The sequence below is a fragment of the Rhamphochromis sp. 'chilingali' genome (genome assembly GCF_963969265.1).
Source record: "Rhamphochromis sp. 'chilingali' genome assembly, chromosome: 8".
Lineage (NCBI taxonomy): Eukaryota > Metazoa > Chordata > Actinopteri > Cichliformes > Cichlidae > Rhamphochromis > Rhamphochromis sp. 'chilingali'.
Genome location: NC_137935.1, coordinates 27,945,595 through 27,961,527, shown reverse-complemented (window position 1 = coordinate 27,961,527; position 15,933 = coordinate 27,945,595). Strand labels below are relative to the sequence as shown.

Here is a 15,933-nt window from a genome sequence, read left to right as displayed (position 1 = left end):
CCGAACACTTTCCATTCCTCTCTCCATCCATCTTCCCCTTTGAACTGCAGTCCATGTAGGAAAATGACCTATTCATCACGAGACTCAAACACTTCTCACTTGGGTAGTGTGTCATGTCCTGACCTTTCCCTTCCTGACAGAGAGAGAAGGGGGGGACAGAATAAATATGCCATCGGCCACGGCAGCAGCGCTGACTTAAAGCAGGATCGGAGCAGGAAACAAAACCTCCTTCATCCAAGACTTAAACCACTTCTCGCAGTTTCTTCTTTAGACTGTCTGTCTTTTTTGACAGATTTTTGCTTATGGTGCAAAGCTGTGGTCTAAAGTCCTCCTATTTTTTTGTCTTTATATTAGATTGTGTGTCACTAAGTCTGAATATTTATAGTTGAGGCGAAGATGAATTTGTCTGCTCAGGGGCAACAGTGCAGAGGCATCCAAGATTTATTTCCCTCCCTCTTCCCAAATTGTTTTGAGAGACACTGTATTTCCAAAAGTATCTGCTCACCTGCCTTCAAACGCACATAAACTAGAGCGACATACCATTCTTAATCCATAGTGTGTTGGAAATCTAGTTTTTAGTGCATGTTTATTTAATATTGATCGTATAGTCTTAGTTCAACGTGTAGCTTGGACGGGGTCTTGTTTAGGTGATGTGTAGCTGTCTCTGGAGCTGGAAGCCAGCCTAATGTGCAGTAACACATTTGGGAGGTGTGTAATTTTATGCACTGGCTTAATATCGTGCGTTGGCTTTAGCACAGTGACTTCACAAATTTAAAACAATGCATTTTGAACGTGGACGCACGCGTTTCTCTTAGCCTAGCAAGGTGACAATAGAGATAGTAAAAGCAGTGGAGGAGGAAAAAAAATATGAAAATGATGGCTAATAATGAAATTGCTTCAAAGCACTTACATTTACTGTAATGTCTTATTTAACAGATTTAATATTAGTATGACTACTGTGTTTCTGTGGCTGCGTACCAGAAGGGATTTGGGGTTGGTGATAATAGGATTACATTTCTGGAGAGAGGAAATGGGAGTGTAACTGTACAACGGATGTAAATAGAAATAGCATTGATTAACTTCCTACGCACTCTCATCCAGTGATAAAGCCAAATCATTCTTTGCATTGCAAACTTTGTGATAAACTGTATTGTTAGCTCATCTCAGCACTTCTCCAAATGTGTAGACACAATTGAATGTATGCGTTTCAAAAACTGAAGCATCACCTACCCGGGGCCTTCAGAGACCTGTAACCTACTCTTAGTCATTTTCACCTCAGTCCTTTAAGGTTTGAGATCACTTAAAAGATCCTACTGACATGTTTCCACCTGTATTTACTGAAAAATATGACCCTTTGGTGAATGTATACATCTGTCAACCCAACTGACATATATAGTAAGAAGAATCAGAAGACGACAGCTGTATTTGTCGCCTTTCTGATTTCTTAGTTTTTTTGCGTCACACTTAAATGTTTCAGATCATCAAACAGATTTTGACAAAGCTACTCAAACCTACCTGCCCTGTGTAAAAGAGCATTGTCCTGCCCTTGTCCTCTAAACCTAATGACTGGTTCTGCCAATCTTGGCAGCAAGAACTGCAGTCAAGACATTTTGTGTTAACTGGCAATGGTTTTAATTCAGTCACATTGGAGGGTTTCCCCATTTTCTGGTAGCGAGCAGAATTCATGGTTCCATGAATTACAGCCCAGGTCTTAAAGCAGCAAAGCAACCCCAGAACCATGTTTGCCTGTTGGTATGATGATCTGTTTATGAAATGCTGTGTTAGTTTTACAGCAGATGTAACAGGACTCAGGCGTTCCAAATACTTTAGGGGTTGCCTTGTCAGTCTTAGGATCATCATTGACGGGTCTTTGTTTTTCTCATTGGGACTCTCCGTTGGAAGCCATTTTTGCTCAGTGTCCTTTTTTTATTGTTGAAACACAGACTTTGACCTTAACTGTGACACGTGAGTCCTGCAGTTCTGTAATGTTGTTCTGGCTTCTTTTGTGACCTCCTGGATGAATTATCAATGCACTCCTGGAGTAATTTTGGTGGACCGCCCACTCCTGGGAAAGTTCACCACCTTTCCAAGTTTTCTCCATTTAAGGATAATGGCTCTCACTGTAGTTCAGTGGAGTCCCAAAGCCTCCAGATAACTTTTTCCAGACTGATCGATGTCAGCTTTGTTTTTCCATCTGTTTCTTTAGATCATGCCTTTTGAGATTTTTGAGTCTATTCACTTTGTCAGGTTCTATTTAAAGAATTTCATGATTCAACAGGTCTGGCAGTAATCAGGCCTGGGTGTGGAAAGCTAGCAGCTACCTTTTCATACAGTGTTTGTTTTTGTTTTTTCCTCTCAATAAATGAAATCATAATTTAAAAACTGAATTTTATATTTACTCAAGTTATTACTCAAGTAAACTTGTTTGTGCTGAAACATGTAAGTGGCAAGCGAACAAATACTTTTTCACAACATTGTATGTAGCATTCTTTTAGCCTGGGGCGCTAAATTCAGCAGCTCACTGCCAAGCAGTGATCGTATAACACTGCGTGATTCAGCAATAGAAAGGCACAGCTGTTTAAAATTAACCTCTTTTTCACGTCTGGATTTGAGAATAGTACATGTTGTTGCTTTGTTGTTTGTTTTTTATTTTAAAGCTATATCTGATCACGCATATCAAATAGGAAGCGACTAAGCCTGGCCAGTCTCGGTGTGCAGCATGTGTTCTTTTCCTTTATGGCCTCGTGGACAGCTGATGTTATGCATTTTATAGGCAGGTACTTAAATGTACGACCACAATTTCAGGCTGTTTATAATCATCAGTCTGTGTGAACAGCATGCCTGTCTGGTCTCAACACCAGCACAGTGTAGCTTGCAAAATTAATATGGCAGAGCCACTGAGCCTTGATGTTCTCCCCCCCCCCCCCCCCCCCCCTCAAAAACGTAGTTTGCATTCACCTACACTTAAAATGGATTATAATTAAAGTTGCCAGCTAAGTCAAAACACATTACAAGAAAGAAATAAAGGAAGCTTGGGACCATGTCCATGTGTTTCCTTTTTTTTCTTTTTTTTTTTTTTTCTTTTTTTTTTTTTAATTACACCACCAGTGGAAACAAAAGACATGCAAAATATACCTGCAGGACAACTGCATAAAAAGACCAAAGTAAATGTCTGACAAGTACTACTATTTATGTAGTATTATTTCAGTAATTAGTTCACGTTTGTGGAATTTATTGTTAGTTTTTGGGGGGGAAAGATGAGGAGAAAGCGTAAATAGGGTTGTTCAGGATATATGTATTTTAAGGCACGAGGAACAAAAAGAGCCACTCTTAAAAGAGAAAGAGGAGACAGCAGAACCAAGAGCAGCAGCAGCTGTGTGTAGGAGGATCAGAGTAGGGAGTAGAGAGGGGGGCTGCTTTGGAGGAACGAGGCTTTGATGGACAAAGGACGCAGAATGTTTGTAATGATTTCTTATATTGACCATGTCTGTGCACATAATGTTGTCTTGAAACTCTATCTGTAGTGTGTGTGTGTGTGTGTGTGTGTGTGTGTGTGTGTTAGTTAGTACAAAGAAAGAAATGTGCTTGCTTGACAGTTTGGCTAAATAGGATTTTATGCATAAATAAGTCAGGACAATTGTACCCCTGTGCAGGATGTGTGCATGCCTGCAGAGTTGGGGTCATAGATGGACACTCACTATAAATCTAACTGTATCATACAGAAGCTAAAACTGTACAACTGCCCTGTGGACAATTTCAGCATGTTAACAAGTATTCTGTGTTTAACATTTATTTTGTCTGTATCAGGCAATCCTCCGCACATTCACACACTACATTCCTATAGGCTCAAAATGGAGGGGTGATATGTTATGCTAGTGATCATCAAACAATTCTCTGTAAATGAGACATGTACCTGTATAAAGGTTAAATCAAAGAAAAATTTAATCTCTGATCAGCTACATCATGAAAAAGCCCCCAAAAATAGCCAATGGTCCGCTTGTTTGTTAAGCAGTATCAAACATTTCACAAGGTTAATTCCAAAAATAAATGTGCAATTTAACACATGTTTGGCTTCAAAGTTCAGTATGTGACTTGTTTTTCCTTAAAGTCTGTTAAAACAATGGCGAGGACATCTAGCACCTAAGCTCGCTGGTAAAACTGAAATTTGTTTTCCTTCTCTAGTAAAGGTCATCTCTGACCGTTTTGGTGGTCTGTCAGCACAGGTGGTCAGAGTCACCCAGAGTTCCCACACTGACCACCTGGGCTGAAGCCGAGCACAGCTGTAAATTTTCACGGGTTGAGCACCTAGTGAAGCACGAAAGCGTGGGGAGACGCTCAACAGCAGGTCTTAGCCAGAGTTCTGACACGAACACGAGCCTGCGTGTAGACGTGCACACCCTTAAAAAAAAATTTACAATTTATTTTCACAATACTCTTAAATCACACAGTTACTTTCTGTGAAACAGCTGTTTGATAGAAATGAACCCTTTTGGCTTTTTCTTTTCTGAACGCTCTCGTTGCTTTCACTGTTGCTCCTGGTTCAGTTTGGTAGGTAGCAATCAGCTGGTGAAAGCAGCAGTCAAATCTCAGACGGAGAGGGAGTATTGATCTAAGACTCATGAGGTGGTCAGACACTCCAAATGAGTGTTAGTATGCTCTGCGGCTGCTCGGCGGGCTCAATAAACCACCTCGAAGGTGATTATTGTAAATGTCAGCATGTCCAAGGTTTGTTACTCCATCAGTTAGTGGAACTTTAACCATGAACTTCACTTAGAAAATGAATATAATTAGTGATAAGCTACCTTTATCCGTTAATCAGCTTCACTGCATATTTGAGTCAAGAGATTTGTACACATGTCGTTCCTGATGCAACCCCAAATAGGTTTGTATCTCCTCCCAGGTTCAAACTGGGGATCTTTGACTTTCTAAGCAACCGTCTAAACCACTACACTATGAAGCCATAATGTAACTACTGATATAAAATATAAGTCAAAGCTAATAACCTCTTACTACTGGCTGTTGCTCAAAACTGGAGCCCATTATTCTTCATCACGTTCTAACATCAAACCATTTCTTTGTCCTCTTTATCTCACCCACCTGGTCGGTCCTTCAGAGACGGGCTGATGCACCTGCGTGTTGTCCACTATGTCTGATAGAATCAGAGCATGTCCCTGCGCTTGCGTCACCATGAGACGGCTGAATGGTCCTCTCCTTTCCCAAATGTAGAACAACCTCCTCTCGACTCTCGCCGTCTGATAGTGTTAAATTGCTTCAGTCCCCTCTCAAGGTCACGGGTCTGGATCGCTCGATTTGTTCTGCCTGTGGGTTGTGCGCAGGCGACGTGTTGGTAGACGGGTGGGAGATGTCGTGGTGGCTTTCTCTGGGAACATTTCCAAATAATCAGCACAAGCGAATACTGCTGAGACATTCATAAGCTAGGGAACGGAACCGGCTGTTCATCCCGTGATGAGCAAGTGGACAGGAAGTGAAAAACTGCAGACACAAAACCAAACACAGTGAAAGAAGTTAAAAAATCAATTATCAGCCTCCTTTTTGGATCAGATTAGGTTCAGCATGTGGAAATATTTTTATACTATACATAAATGAATGACTAAATATCCATCCATCCATAGTTAAATAAAAATCCACCATCCTCATCAGGGTGCGACTGGAGAGACTTTTCATAGATTCTGTCATTGTCAGCTGCCATTAACTTCACATCTTTTCTGTTTGGCTGAATCTGTTTTCGAGCAGCATTTTTCATCCTATTAGCCTTCATAGTTTAGAAATCATTGTTTGACTGGAAGATAGCAGATTGAAGGTGAGGGGGAAATTGGCCTTTCTGAATGTGTCACATTATGCTTTTGGCTGAAGGATATTTTGACTGCTTCCATCTGACTTTGCAGACAGGTTTTTTGTTTTTTGTCACTGCCCTTTCTTTGAAAGTTATCAGTCTTTTGTTTCTTTTAACTCTACCATTTTCTTTGATGAAGAAGCCCTGACTGTGTTTTAAAGATGGCAAAAACAGCAGAAGCAAATCCTCATGTTGGAATATAAACTCATGAGTACATTGGCCTATTTATCGCAGCAGTTGTTGCTTCATTTTAACATCTGCAGCTAGAAAATGTGACATTATTTCCCCCCAAAATTACCCAAAAAAATACATGTGGATCTGTTGTGGCTTCTATACTTTGACACTGCTTTCTGGGACTAGATCTTCTTTAAGCAAACACAGATAAATGAGGAAAAGATGAAAGTCGTGAGGTATGTGTGCCGTCTCACAACTGCTGCTTAAAAGCCTAGCAGCAAACGCCAGGCACACCTCAGGAGGTTCAGGGGAAATTATTTCAAACTGTGATGGGTGTCAAAATGTGGTTATTTGAATCTATATTGTTTTTGCAGGTCTGTAGAGGAAAGAATGGGGTTAGATATCAGCAGGTAGAGCAGACGTGGAGGTGGCGGCAGTGAAAAGGAGAGCTAGCAGTATTCTCTCCCCCCCACCCCCAAGTTCACTGAGAGAAGAGAAGATACCACAGTACCTAAGAATGACTAAATTAATGAGCAACCAACAGATGGTTAGATGTTAGACACTGTGACCTTTCATGATCCTAAAAAAATCAACAAGAGCCAATTTTTTTTTTTTTTTTTTTTTTTTTTTTTAAATGAAAACAAACTAGATTTGGTTATTCGTTTTTCTGTTATCTACAATCCCACAGGGATTTGTGAGGACACAAAATATGCAAACCTTAGGTGGAACCAAATACTGAACATAATCCAACAATAGGTGCAACTGAATATGTCCAGTAACTGTGGATCAGTCCTTTGTTGGAGTTTTTGGCTTGTTCTCTGTATAAAACAGCTCACTGTACAGCTTCAGCTCTAGGATGTTGGTAGATTTCCTCACTCGAACTGCTTCCCTCAGGTCCTTTTATGTAATTTCTGTTTGATTACGGTCACGTTACAAAACGTTAACTTTATGCCCCTTATCTATCTTCTATAAAACCACTCGCATCCTCAGGGTGGCTGTTTGCCGCATGACCCACTTTCTCTATTGCTTCAATTCATATCCTGACATTTTCATTTGGAGTTTGCTGCTACGATTCAGAATTCATTGTTCCATCAATCGTGGCGAGCAGCCCTGACCGAGATGTAGCTCAGTCAGCCCAACGCATGGCACGGACATAACCGGGTTTCCCCTTCTCCAAACATAAACTGTTTGGAGGATTTTTTTTTTTTTTTTTTTTTTGTCACATCCATACACAAGACATTCTTTAACAACCCTCTGGCTTGCCACCATGACCTTTAAATGCAAACTGCAGACAGGCTGGACGATTCTGTCAGGAGAGCAGCATGTTCTCCATGCAGGGCTGCAAGGAGTACATACAGAGCAGGAGTCAACAAGAGTTGCTTCCCTGGATTCCTTTGTGACCTCCCAGACTATTACACACCTTTTTCTTCTAGTGGCTTTTGTCGATCAAGCGCGGGGTCACCCTCCTCTTGAATTTCCTTCATTGTATTTCTCTGAAATTGCCTTTGTATTATAGTTATTACAGTAATGCTCTCATATATGCCCATCTGTTAAACAGAAACGGAACAGCCAATCACATCAGGCCAATAACTGAAAACTACTGGTTCTAATTTTACCTTGCTAATCCTGAATGTTTTCATACTTTCCATTAACAATGACAGATATGTAATACTCTCTGAGTATCTATAATTTCCTTCTCTTAAATTATGAAATCGTGATTGCATTGCAAACATATCGCTCTGCCCAAGGCACTTCGAAGCACCCTGCACATTCATATTGAGTAGGGGTGCTACTCAAGGTGAACTGCACTCCCCTTCCAATGCTGTTGCAGCTGAGCTGTATTCATTTAGCCACACAGGACAAACTTGGCTGCGCCAACTTAGAGCAGAGGTTGTATGCTGCAGAATCAAACAGCAGCTATTGGACAGTCCCGGGGTCCCAGTACTGACATGAGAACTCCATCACATTAAACCTGCAGTCAGAGCCGAGGGAACGCGAGACCGGCAGGGAATGAAAGACGGGGACTATGACAGGCACGCTGTGAAAGCGTGGAGACAGCTGAAGAGGAAAAGCAAAAGAGGAGACATGGGGAAAGAAAATCATTTCTGGTTTACACCTGCTCCTACCAGCCCCTCTGAGACAAGAACATCTCCTTAGAAAGGCCTCTGTCAATATGACAATGTGGTGGCCTGAACAGACGGCTCCTGTAGTGTAGCTGATGGACAGGCAGTGCAGAAACTTCAAAATTACTGTAAAATCCCGTCATCCTGACGCCCTCTTTTTCTTCACTCTCAGGTCTGTTTTGTAAATCTGGACCCACAGAAAACTGACTGTCGTGATGACAAAAGCGTCAAGGTGAGCAGATTTCTCCTCCACCCTCATTTGTTCTCTCCTTGCACCCTTCCCCCCCCCCCCTCCTTCCTTCCCACTTTTCATCTCTCAGGAACTCTGGTCCTTGTATTTCACATACGATACATACATTGGCTCAGTTGCCATGGATTCAAGATCATTACCCAGAATTAGAGGGATGATTTGTGTAGAAAATATGCAGATTTTGCAGTCTTTTGCAGCTGGCGGTGGTGGGCGATCAATGATCATTCCACATGGTTCAAGTCCTCTCACAGGAAGAATTTTATAATTATGTGTCTCTGACTTGGAACCGCAGAGAGCACATTATGTTCAGCTTTGAAGTGACTTGACTAAACGCTTTGTTGTTATCATCTAGTATTGTCTCTGTGCTTGGATTGTGTCTTGCAGAAATTGGCATCTGTGTCTCCAGATCTGCCAAAGCTTGTTGAGTTACTGACCGTCCACCAGCCGAAAGAAAATGAGATCCTACTGCTGGGTGGATTAGAAGCCACAGAAGCTTGCCAAGCGCACCCACACCCCTCAGCTCAGGTAAGTTTGTAGTGGTTTTCTATTCGTTACAAGTATTTCCAGCCTTTGGATTGACTGGCCGAGAGCACAAGCTGTTCTCGTACAGCAGCGCTGTGCGATTAGATGTGAACCTTTTGTGCTGGGAAAAAGACCCCACATGAGGGAGTCCATTCATTTTATGGAGCAATTCTTCCATTTTTAGTCTAGTAAAAGCATGTCCTCATCTTTTGAGGCACACTGCTATCTTGGCAAACACCAACTTCAGGTTTGACTTTTATTTTTGTGCAAAAAAAGCGATGTGTGTGTGTTCCAAATATAGTCATGTGAAAACTGGGCCGGTAACAGACAACTGGATTCAAAGTATGTCTGAATACAAAGCAGCAAACATCAAGAGTAAAACATTTCCATAAAAAAAAGTCTGATAAAAAGACATTTGGTTTGAACTTTTTCGATGCAAAGGATGCGTTCACACTTAATTCATCCAGACGCTACCGCAAATATGACTTTGTTCAGCAGGTGCGTGTAAAGAAAACACACCTGCAGGTACCGAGCAAAAAGTCGCTTTTTAATTCCATACTCTGAATTTTTAAACGGCAATAAAAATTACATACAGACACGTAGCTAACTAATAAGCCTTTCTGTTGGTGTATTTGTCATTAAATAAAAAATCCCCTGTTGCGGTTGCTTTTTTTTGAAGCTCATCCAATAAATAAATGTTTAAAACTGCTGTGAGACTCAATAAACAGCCCTATAGGAGCCTACACAGCCTATTAAACTTTCATTAGCAGGTCCGAAGCAATTAATAGTATATCAAATATATGGAAGAAAAACAGGCAATAGAGCTGTATAATGTTTTAAGAGATTTATAGTAAAGTTTGTGACTATGTGTTAACTGTGCTTACCTATGTGTTGTCTGTAGTGGGTTTTTTAATACTTTAAGACCTTTGGACACATTATATATTGAGTATGTGTGAGCGTACATGAAAGTTGTCCGTGCTTCGTTCAGGGTGGGCAGAGATGCACAGGTGTGTGCCTGCTTCAGTGTTCAGGAAAGAGCCAGCCTGGTAGCATCATCTTTGAGATCAACAAGTTCCTGATCGGCCTGCAGTGGGGAAAAGAGCGACAGTGTCAGCAGGGCAAAGCGGCTGGACAGCGCCTCGATGATGACACCAATCGCTCTATCTCGTCCATAGAGGAAGACTTCCTGACGGCCTCAGAACACTTGGGAGATGACAGCGAGGACGACGGCTTCAGAAATGGTGAGTACAGCAGGGTTTGTTTTCAGCTGGGTAAAGATTATAATTATTGTTGTTGCACTCAGAAATGTATTTTCTCTAAGGGAAATTTTAATTTGACACAGAGTCAGTGGAGGGCAAATCGGGATAATATTCTACTGTTGATGTGACATTTTGGAAACCGGTGGCGCTGCTTCCTAATCAGTGTAGACGTTTGTCATTCTCTCTTTCCACGGCTTTTATTTTTTCCCTGTCTGTTCACAGAGCCAGAGAGCGGTGACCTGGGAGAGAGCGTGCCAGAAGCTGCACAGAAACACTGTGTCAGACTTGCAAGTCATCGGGGACAGCTGGCACGTCATCAGCAAAGGGAGGATGCCGAGGTGAAAAAGGAAGGGCATCAGCGAGCAAGCATCCAGACTAAAGAGTCAGCGGGGTACTACGCCACCAATCTGGCTGAGTCGGTACTGCAGGATGCCTTCATACGGCTCTCTCAAGATGAAACCTCCTTTGCCTCAGAGGCAGCCATCAGTGTGTCCCTCTCTAGTTGCCCTCCCAACTTCAAGAGCCCTTCAAAGACTAAACAGCCTTCCCAACAGCGCACCTGCTCTTTTGAACTCCCTAAAATTGTCATTGTTCAGAGCCCAGACAGTTCTGACGGGGCTGCAGAATGGCCGGAGAACCAGGTGCCTCACGTGCCCGATCACGCTACCAAAACTGGAGAAAAGCAACAGAATGAGACGCAGGCTCACAATCCCCATGACAATGGCGGACACGTATCCAAACATGTAGAGGTGGCTTTGGCCTGTGCTGCCAATGTTATTGGCACTATTACTACCCCGCAGCTAACAGAACAGCTCGCCATGGAATCTGCTTCGGAAGAGGACGTCAATGAGGAGCTGCAGGAACCAGAAGATAAAGAAGAGTACTCCTTCTCCACAGCTATGTGTGGCATGGCTCAGGTAGCCGGCGCTGTCGCAGCTGTGGACTTAATGGAGGAGCCCGGAGACGGCGGCGATTCGGACACGGATCCCGCTGAAATTTACACGGCGTCCCGCGGTCTGATGTCTGCTGCCGAGGCCTCCGCAGCCTTCACGCTGCACTGCAGCGTGGCAGAGGGAACCAGCGTTGAAGCATTTCGTGCCAACATTGCTGAAGTCCTGCATCGGGAAGCAGCTGAGGTGCTGACTCAGCCACAAGGCTACAGGAGTGTAGCCCATCTGCTGGAAACCACGCATAACAAGATAGTAGATGGCATTACGTTTTCCAAAAAAAGCTACACAGATGAAAGGGAGGTGGATGAATTAATAAATGAAGTGGCAGACAGTCTATTCAAGCACGCTTTAGAGAAGGCAAAAAAGAAAAAGGAACTGGAGGGTACCGGGAAGGAGGCGCCAAGCTTTCAGGTATTTCTGCAAGACAGTGTCAACAATCTGCTGTTTGATATTCTCTGCCTGACACAGAAAAAGATCAGCCACATCTCCACGTGTGACCAAGGGTCATGCGACACACGAGAGGGTGATGCTTGTGTTAAGGAACCTGCTAACATCAAGGAGGATGCCAAGGATCCATTAAGCCAATTACAGTGCTTATTTGGGCATAATGAGAATCTAAGCGGCGTGCTGCACTGCACAGATAAGTTATCCACAGTTGCAGGGCTGAAGGAGAAATATGCGCTTGAGGAAGGTGATGTCATTGCATCGTCCTCGGCAGCAAACATCAAAGAACAACAGCAGCAGTCATTGTGCAGGCAAACTCAGTCTAAACCCACTTCCTTGCCAGCCAAAGACTTTTCTGACAGCCAGCAGGGCAGTGGTGCAATCAGAGAGCCTTTAAGTGAAATCCCAGTTCAGGTCACAGAGAGGAGAGGACGACTGGGGACAGGCAGTGACAGCAGACAGGCCTCTCTGACACCTCAGTCCTCCCTGAACTCTTTCAGAATAGACTCAGAGTCCAGGACACCAATTACTTGCTATGCTGATGATTTGGCTTCCACGGTGGTGTCTATGGCCACAGAACTTGCAGCAATCTGTCTAGAAAACTCCACTGGGAAACAGCCCTGGTTCTGTGCCCTTAAAGGGTCCTCTGCTGAAGTCCCCGAGGGTTATTTGATCCCTGCTTGCCGCACAGTACTGAGGAGAAAAGAGGGTCAGAACAGCAATTCAGCTTCCAGAAAACATCGGGCGCCCCGCCTAAGTGAAATTAAAAGGAAAACTGAGGAGCAGCCAGAGCTAATGGAGCGGCTGGTCAACCGGGTGGTAGACGAGTCTGTAAACCCTGACGAACCGCAGGACCCATTTGCCCTCTTTGCCTCTGAGGTCACGGCTAGGATCCTGAACTGCCCTGAACTCAATGTGGTGGATACCTCCAAGACAGGCCAGCAGCGCAGCAGACTGCAGTGTGAGAGGTGGAGCCGTGGGAAGGCATCCAGTTATGAGAGCATTCCAGAAGAAGACACGGACCCATCCGGCACACCCAACACTCTGGGCCCGGGCAGCCGGTTAGGTCAGAACTTGAGTCGCGGCAGCTCGATTTCTAAGCAGTCCAGCTGCGAGAGCATCACAGATGAGTTTTCTCGGTTCATGGTTAACCAGATGGAGACAGAGGGCAGAGGCTTTGACCTTCTGTTGGACTACTATGCAGGGAAGAATGCCAGCAGCATCCTGGCTGCTGCTGTACAGCAGGCTGCATCAAAGAAAAACGGCCACCTTAATGTCAGGGCGTCATCGTGCCTGTCTAAACAGTCGAGCACCGAGAGCATCACAGAGGAGTTCTACAGGTTTATGCTTCGGGATATGGATAAGGAAAACAAAGAATATGGCATTGCAAAGACTAAAGAGTGGAGCAACAGCCTGTTCCCACCTCCTCTAAGAACACCCTTCTGTATACGTCAGTCTTCGGTGCCAGACCGGCGCTCCTCAGACTCGCGGCTGACTGTCAACTCGCCCATAAAAGCGAACTCTTTTGATGGATTTGCGCGGAATGTGCACGGGGACACATTAAATATCTTCCCCACCAACTCTGTGTCAGCCACAGGACTGTGCAAGTCAGACTCATGCCTCTATCAGAGGGGTAAGACTGACCAGATTACTGATATGCTAATTCATGAGACCTGGTCAAGCTCTATCGAGTCCTTGATGAGAAAGAACAAGATCATCGCTGATCCTGAAGACAGTATTGATTTGGAAGCTGCAGGAGACTCGCAGCCCCATGTGCAGCAGTTTGCCAATCGCCTGGCAGCTGACATAGTGGATATTGGCAAATCTGCGCTGGGGGGACAGCAAGATGTAGGTGGAGGCACACCTGGGTCACATCCACAGGCGCACATGCCTGTTGGTGAAAGGAGGAGGGGGTTCAAGCAATCCCATCTACGCTGTAGCCGAAGTAGGTCGAGCCAGGAGCAAGCTGGCAGCATCGGGGGAAGTGACAGCGGTTCAGCCTGCATAAGGGGCCCCAGAAATGTGCCGCTGATCCACATCGAAGGAGATCAGCGAGATGAAGAAACAGTCTCAAACCCTGAAAGAACAGGGGGACATCAAGAAGTGTCATCAGACACGCCGGCTACCAAGCATACGGAGAGAGCTCCCACCAACAGCAGCAGGTATTACACTGCTCACAGGCTTTTGTGTGAGTCCGACCCCTCCTTCTTCAGGCAGAGTTTTCTTTAATAACCCTGCAGCAGAATAGTCATCTACTGGATGTGAAACGTAGAGATTGATCTCTCTGACAAGAGTAAGGGAGAGAAATAAAAAAAGTGCTCGACTATTTTTAAACAAAGTATGAAAATCTGGACTAAACACATAAAATGCAGGTGTACAGTGCTATTTATAGAGTTTGATCAAAGCTTAGTCGGCACGCAGAGGATCTATTTACTGGGTGAACTAATCTATTTTAGCAGGTTTGGCTAGGCTGTGACTCACATTGTCTGGGTGATGGTACTGTGTGTGCAGAAAGCTTTTAGCAGCTTCATCCTTTATCCACAGAGTGGCCGCTGAAGTCCCCTTTATCAGTACAAGCTGCACTCACACTAGGATAACAAACCACAAAACACTCGCTGATATTGAAATAGATAGAATCGGAACTGAGATTCTACTGAGACAGCCGAAATGACAAAGAATTTGGGGGCTGCATTGTCAGATACACGAGTAATTGAAACCAGACTGACGTTTTAGCAAGACAGGGACTCGGCATGGTGGTGAGATTTATTCTAATGCTGTAAATGTCTTGAGGGGCTTTCACGGGAGACAGCAGATTGTAGGACTGTCAAGGAGAACATTTTTAGTTCACATTTTTGGGGTAACAAAGACTGCATGTTTCCATTTGGACTGTAATGACACCACTAAAGTGTATGAGCAGCATCACTAATGTGCAAGAGAAGCCGATAAGTGGAATGTATGAAAGCTCAACGTAGAGTTTTATTGTGTTTTTTTTTTTTTTTTTTTTTTTTTTTTTTGTAACGCTTGATAAAACGTGTAATCCAGAAACAAGTGGAGTGCATGTGTTTGTCCCTTGTGTGCGAGTGCAAGTCAGTCACTCGCCGATTCAATAAAACCTGATTTCCCTGCAGAATTGAGGATGGCAGCTCTCAATCATCTGATTATGACTTAATTTAATCAGTGTCCTGGAAAAAAAAAAAGCTGAAAATCCAACAGTGCCCATGGGAAATGCAGTGTGCTGGTGCATTAAAGATATTCAAAGGAATTGGCTTTCTTTTTAATAATCATTTCACACTCCAAAGACATTTGTCATTTGTAGAAAGTTACTGTTTACAGTAAGACATGATCCCGATATGGGCTTATAGAAAGGAGGTTAGTAGTAACAAATCTGGGTGTCTGCGTAACAATAGTAGTGCATAGAGGAGCAGGAACAGTAGCCAAAGTGACCAAAGCATTGCTGCCGACATTGTGGACATCTTGCGGTTTGCTCTCTCCAGCAGTGACAGGGACAGGACAGCCGTGGCTGCAGTAGTGAAGAGAGACAAGCGTTCTATGAGTGCTAGCAGTGAAGAGAGCATGGGGAGCTGGTCTCACATAACCCCCGAAGATGACCCCCACGAGGAGACCAGTAGTTTTATCCACCTGAGCGAGGGGTCAGTAACCGCTGCTCTTTTGATACTGCTCCAAACGCTGCTGCTCACACCCTCACCCCGCTCTCATTGGCCCATTGCTACTAACTGTGTTCTCCTGTGCCAATGCCAATTTACTCCCTGCCACTCCAGTATCCACACCTGCTAATGCAGTGTATGGCAAGAGAGCTCGCTCTGCAAAGCCAGTGGTGCAAGAGCTCTTATATCATGGATCAAAAGGCCAGCTCATAACATCCACTAAACCATTCTCTGCTTCATCAAATTCTCATTTATTTACCCAACTAATCACCTATTAAAATAAGTTTATGGTGTAAGATCCCCTTTTTCCTTAAAACAAAAAGAAGAGATGTATACCATAATGATTAAACTCATTTAATTTCTCAAACTGGACAATCAATGATCTGGGCAGTTCTGAGAGTTAATAGGAAGTAGCAAGGTACTGTGTTTAGAGCAAGAGTAGTTGTGCGCACCACCATAACACTGCAACCTCTCCATCTACCTGCTTACTTTAACTCTGCCTCATCCCTGATCTATGTTGTGACACAAGGGCACGGCTGCCGGCCTTGCCTGTCCACCCTCCCCACCTAACTGCCTCCAAATATGCCTCATCCCCATTTCCAGACGGACCAGCTGCCAGGCAAAAAAATACGAATCACCAGCTCTCCCAGCTTCAGTGCCCAGTTCTGCTGCAGCTGCTATTTATATGTTAA

General features: G+C 44.0%; 1 protein-coding gene across 2 annotated transcripts in view; it reads left to right on the top strand.

Moving 5' to 3' along the window:
- Window positions 1-15,933, top strand: part of sphkap (SPHK1 interactor, AKAP domain containing) — a 59,884-nt gene that overhangs the window by 38,660 nt on the left and 5,291 nt on the right. For both annotated transcript variants that reach the window (XM_080889803.1, XM_080889804.1), the window contains exons 4-8: window positions 8,324-8,383; window positions 8,786-8,926; window positions 9,912-10,164; window positions 10,405-13,738; window positions 15,071-15,226. In XM_080889803.1, coding sequence (XP_080745929.1) covers window positions 8,324-8,383; window positions 8,786-8,926; window positions 9,912-10,164; window positions 10,405-13,738; window positions 15,071-15,226 — 3,944 coding nt within the window. The remainder of the gene's footprint in view (window positions 1-8,323; window positions 8,384-8,785; window positions 8,927-9,911; window positions 10,165-10,404; window positions 13,739-15,070; window positions 15,227-15,933) is intronic.